General features: G+C 36.2%; 1 protein-coding gene across 1 annotated transcript; it reads right to left on the minus strand.

The window, feature by feature from the left end:
- Window positions 1–3,147: 3,147 nt before the first annotated feature.
- Window positions 3,148–4,047, minus strand: LOC129018740 (telomeric repeat-binding factor 1-like). Its single transcript, XM_054460558.2, has one exon. The coding sequence runs from the start codon at window positions 4,045–4,047 to the stop codon at window positions 3,148–3,150; it is 900 nt and encodes a 299-aa protein (XP_054316533.2).
- Window positions 4,048–4,329: the final 282 nt, after the last annotated feature.

Here is a 4,329-nt window from a genome sequence, read left to right on the forward strand (position 1 = left end):
TAATACACGTGGTCAGGACATATTCATTCTCTTTTCCTCTTTCCTTCCAAAATGCATTCCAAACTTTAGTGAAGGATACACAAATTTTTTTCTCAAATCTCAGAGAATGGGGGTCAGGTTATTTTCTGCTTAGAAACTTGAGTGGGTTACTACTTAAGACAAGGCAATTTGATCTGATATTCAAGTTCGTTTAGACTATTGCCATAATTTATGGGAATGAAATAACATGATAGAAAAATGTAAAGGTAAATTGAAATCCAGTCACATTAGGCTACTTGCTCTTTTTGATTAGAGTATATTTTCCTGCACTTGCTAATAATATTCCTTCTGCCAGCTTACCATCTTCTTCCCCATTTTTCTTTAATGAGATTTTACCTTCACATCACAAATTAAGTGCTATCCCTTCAAGAAACATGCTGGTTTGCCCACACTTCATTGTATCTCTCACTTCTTAAACTCATATCATTCTCATGGCACTTAACACATTAGATCTTGTGTTTTAGATACTGAAATTTCTATCATACGCTTTGATAATAGATTGTGATTTCTGCAAAGACAAAGAGTGCTTTCCTCAACTTTGTATCCTTTGGGGTGGGTTTAAATGATCTCTTATACCTACTAGGTGTTTGATAAATGTTTGTTGTAGCAGATGAGCACCTGAAACAGTAATTCGGAACCTTAGGTTCTAGTATTTTCCATGTCACATTAGTGTGACTTGCAGAATGGCTCAGCTTAGCTTTTCCTATGCATAATGAGTTCAGACTAGATGAATTCCAAGGTCCCTCCTGGCCCTTTCAATTCCCTAATTTCAAGTAGAATTTAGAAGAAAAAATTTGTAAGCAGCAATTTTATAGTTCTATTATGGAATTTCTACTTGGGGAAAGCTAACATTTCATGATCTCATTCTTGCTGGAATCTTTCTCAAGATTTTCCATGGAGCTGAAATTTACCCATGACCTTCAGAAAGACATGCACTTGCTTCATGATCCTCACTCCACTTTCTTGTTCTTAATGCTTTTCCTCTGATGATTGCTCATTTCACACCCCAAAAGCAACTCATTTTATAAACGTCTTACAGTGCAGCAAGCAGTAAAGAATAAGAAATTATTAAATATTATATCCTATGAAGAAACACTGCTCCTAATGCATCCACAAAGAATCAAGCTCATAATTGCTGGTTTGTCAATTATAATGATAAAATATGTATTTATATAATACATATGATATGATGGATGCTATTGGAGTGAGTTTGGCATATTTATTTATTTTTTTTATGGTACTCATCCATATTTCTGTTTATATATAGGAGAGCAAATTCAGGAACAATGGGAAAGTAATATATGAAACCTTAATAGGAAATACAATAGAGATTACAAAACACTACCATTTGATTTTTTATGCAAATACTTCAATATTCCAATATGTTTACTCACTTGCTAAATAAAGCACATGACTTGAAATGCTAAATAATTCTGTTAGTCTAAATCTTTTAAATAAAATGTTGGTGAAAAATCAAAATTGTTTAGTAAGGTATGTATGACCTTGTTTATTATCTATCGTAGACATCAAGATGATCACAGTTAATACCAATTTAAGCTTTACAGAATATTGTTTTAGGCCCAATATTGATATATTAAATGAAGGTATCAGAGAATCTTATATTTGTGGCATCAGGTTATAAAGACCTATTCAAAACCATTTTTGTCAAAGTTTAAACACTGGAACAAAAGTCAAATTGTTTCTAAATGAGACACAAATGGTTCTCACTAATAGTACAAATTTTGTCCCATGGGTAATACTATTGTCTTTTTCTTTTTTAAAAAAATTATTTCGATTGTTTTTTTAGATTCAGGGAACACATGGGCAGGTTTGTTAGCTGGTTATACTGTGTGATGTTGAGGTTTAGGGTACAGATGATCCTGTCACCCAGGTAATGAGCAGAGTCCCCAGTAGGTAGTTTTTCAGCTCTTGTTCCCGCTCCCCACTCTACCTCCCCAGTGTCTATTATTCCCATGGGTCCTCAGGTATTACTATTTTCAAGTTTTTTCTTTACATGAAACTACTGAAAGAAAAAGTATGTCATGCTTATAGGTTACTCTGTACATTTATCATTCTATTAATAAACATCTTAAGTAATTAAGTAGTATATTAAGGCCATAAACCAAGTCATTATCTCCTATCAAAGGACTACTGTTATTCAATCATCTAGAAAATTCATTTTAGGCAGGACACAGTGGCTCATGTCTGTAATCTCAGCACTTTGGGAGGCCGAGGTGGGTGGATCATGAAGTCAGGAATTCGAGACCATCCTGACCAGCACAGTGAAACCCCACCTCTACTAAAAATACAAAAATTAGCTGGGCGTGGTGGTGTGTGCCTATAATCCCAGCTACTCAGGAGGCTGAGGCAGGAGAATCGCTTGAACCCGGGAGGCAGAGGTTGCAGTAAGCTGAAATTGTGCCATTGCACTACAGCCTGGGTGACAGAGAGAAACTCTGTCTTTAAAAAAAAAGAAAATTCATTTTAATGGGTTATGTTACAGGGTTGAGGTCAGCCTACAGACACAAAATAGGTTAACTGAATTTTTTTTTTTTGTATCAGGTTTTAATTTTTTCATTGGAACAGGATTTGGGGGTGGGGATACTAAATATGGCAGGGTTCAACAAATTTACATTTTATCAAAATAAGGTTCTTAAAGAATGCAATGATAGCATATGCTTTAACTCTTATAGCACAATCCCTCATATTAATTGATGGTCACAGAAAAATGCTGTAATGCTTTAAACAAAAGTTTTAAAATACATCAGTGACACAAGTTTCAAACAAAATGCAGTGATCAAAATACTTAACTATCCTTTCATCAAGCTTTTACAAACACAATCAGTCTTCGCTGTCTGAGCAAATCAGTTTTAGTTTCTTCATGGTCCTCCAACTGTCTTTTAACATGACACTTGTCCGGTTGTTGAATTTATAATGCAATAGTATTTTAGACCAGTTTCCCTCTCCATATTTCCTCACGCCAGATCTCAAATTCTTGTCTTCTTCCCAAAGCCATGCCTGTCTTTTTCCAGTTTCATGTTTTTCAGGAGTTACCAGTTGACTCTTTGAAACAGGTATTCTGTTTTCAGTGGCTCTTCTGCTTTCTTTTTAATTTTTTGTACTTTGAAGAGTTCCTACTCTTCTTTCTTTCTTATTAAGGTCTTGTTGCTGGGTTCCATGTTGCAACTTAGATAAGAAAAGATTCTTGTGAGACCTTTTTCTTGTGTCTGAATTAACTTCAGTTTCCATTTCAACATCAAGTTTATCTTGAGAAGTTATTGTTCTTGTTCTTTTTCTTTCTACTACTTTTGCTTCTGCCTTCATTAGAAAGGTTGATGATTTTTCACTTAGCACATAATTCACATAACTCTTAATTTTCTCCGTCATGTGGTTGTAGCTGAAGTGCTGAAAAAAGGAATGAAATGCATCTTTCTGAGAGATTATCATAAGCAATTTGCTTTTGAGAGGCATGTAAGAATTTGGATGACCAAATATTCTTTCAAAGACTTCTTCTGCTTCTTTAAAGTTGCCATTTTCCATACAAACAGCTGTAGCCTGAATTTTAATTAAATTCTGTATTTCTTCGTGAAGTTTGTCATGTTCCTTTTCAATTGAACCCCAAATCATCAGGGCTGATTCCAAGGGTGTAATTCGTTCATCATTTTCAAACTGTGCATCAAGGGTTTTTCCTGCTGCAATTCTTGTCAAAAACTGACATATGTATATAGTTCTCAACTGGTAAGCTGTTAGGCTGGATAGTCCATGAATAATAGCCTCTGCACTGTTGAGGGTCCTGTGGAAGTCCTTGGAGCTACCGTCGTGGAAAGCTCCGCAAAGAGAGAGGCAGAGGAAATCGAGCATCCAGCCGGCAGCCACGGCCTCGGCCTCGCCCTCGGCCACCAGGCCCGCGTCCTCCTCCTCCTCCTCGGGGGCCCCCACCTGCACCTGGCACTCGAGCAGTTCCTGGCATTCGAACTGCTCCTCGTCGGTTCTCTCTGTTTCTGCCATCTGCTCCTTGGTAGGGTCGGCATCCCTACCATCCGCCGGCATATTTATTAAAATTTATTTTTATAAAAAAGATTTAAAAAAGAAATGTCTGCTCTAAGCAGTTACATGAAAATCGATAAATACAAAAGCAAGCACAAGAGTATTCAGTAGAGAATTTTGAGACTGAACAATCAAGTTTCAGGCAAATCTTGTGTGGTTCATAATTTTAGCCCTTTATTATGCAAAGCTGCCAATTCAATTTTACAATGCAAGAAATGTTTGGTGTGACTATCAAGTTATATT

This window comes from Pongo pygmaeus, chromosome 12 (assembly GCF_028885625.2).
Source record: "Pongo pygmaeus isolate AG05252 chromosome 12, NHGRI_mPonPyg2-v2.0_pri, whole genome shotgun sequence".
NCBI lineage: Eukaryota > Metazoa > Chordata > Mammalia > Primates > Hominidae > Pongo > Pongo pygmaeus.

Bases quoted from the DNA above. Each gene is read 5' to 3' on its own strand.
- LOC129018740 (XM_054460558.2), bottom strand. From the start codon at position 4,047: ATGGCAGAAACAGAGAGAACCGACGAGGAGCAGTTCGAATGCCAGGAA.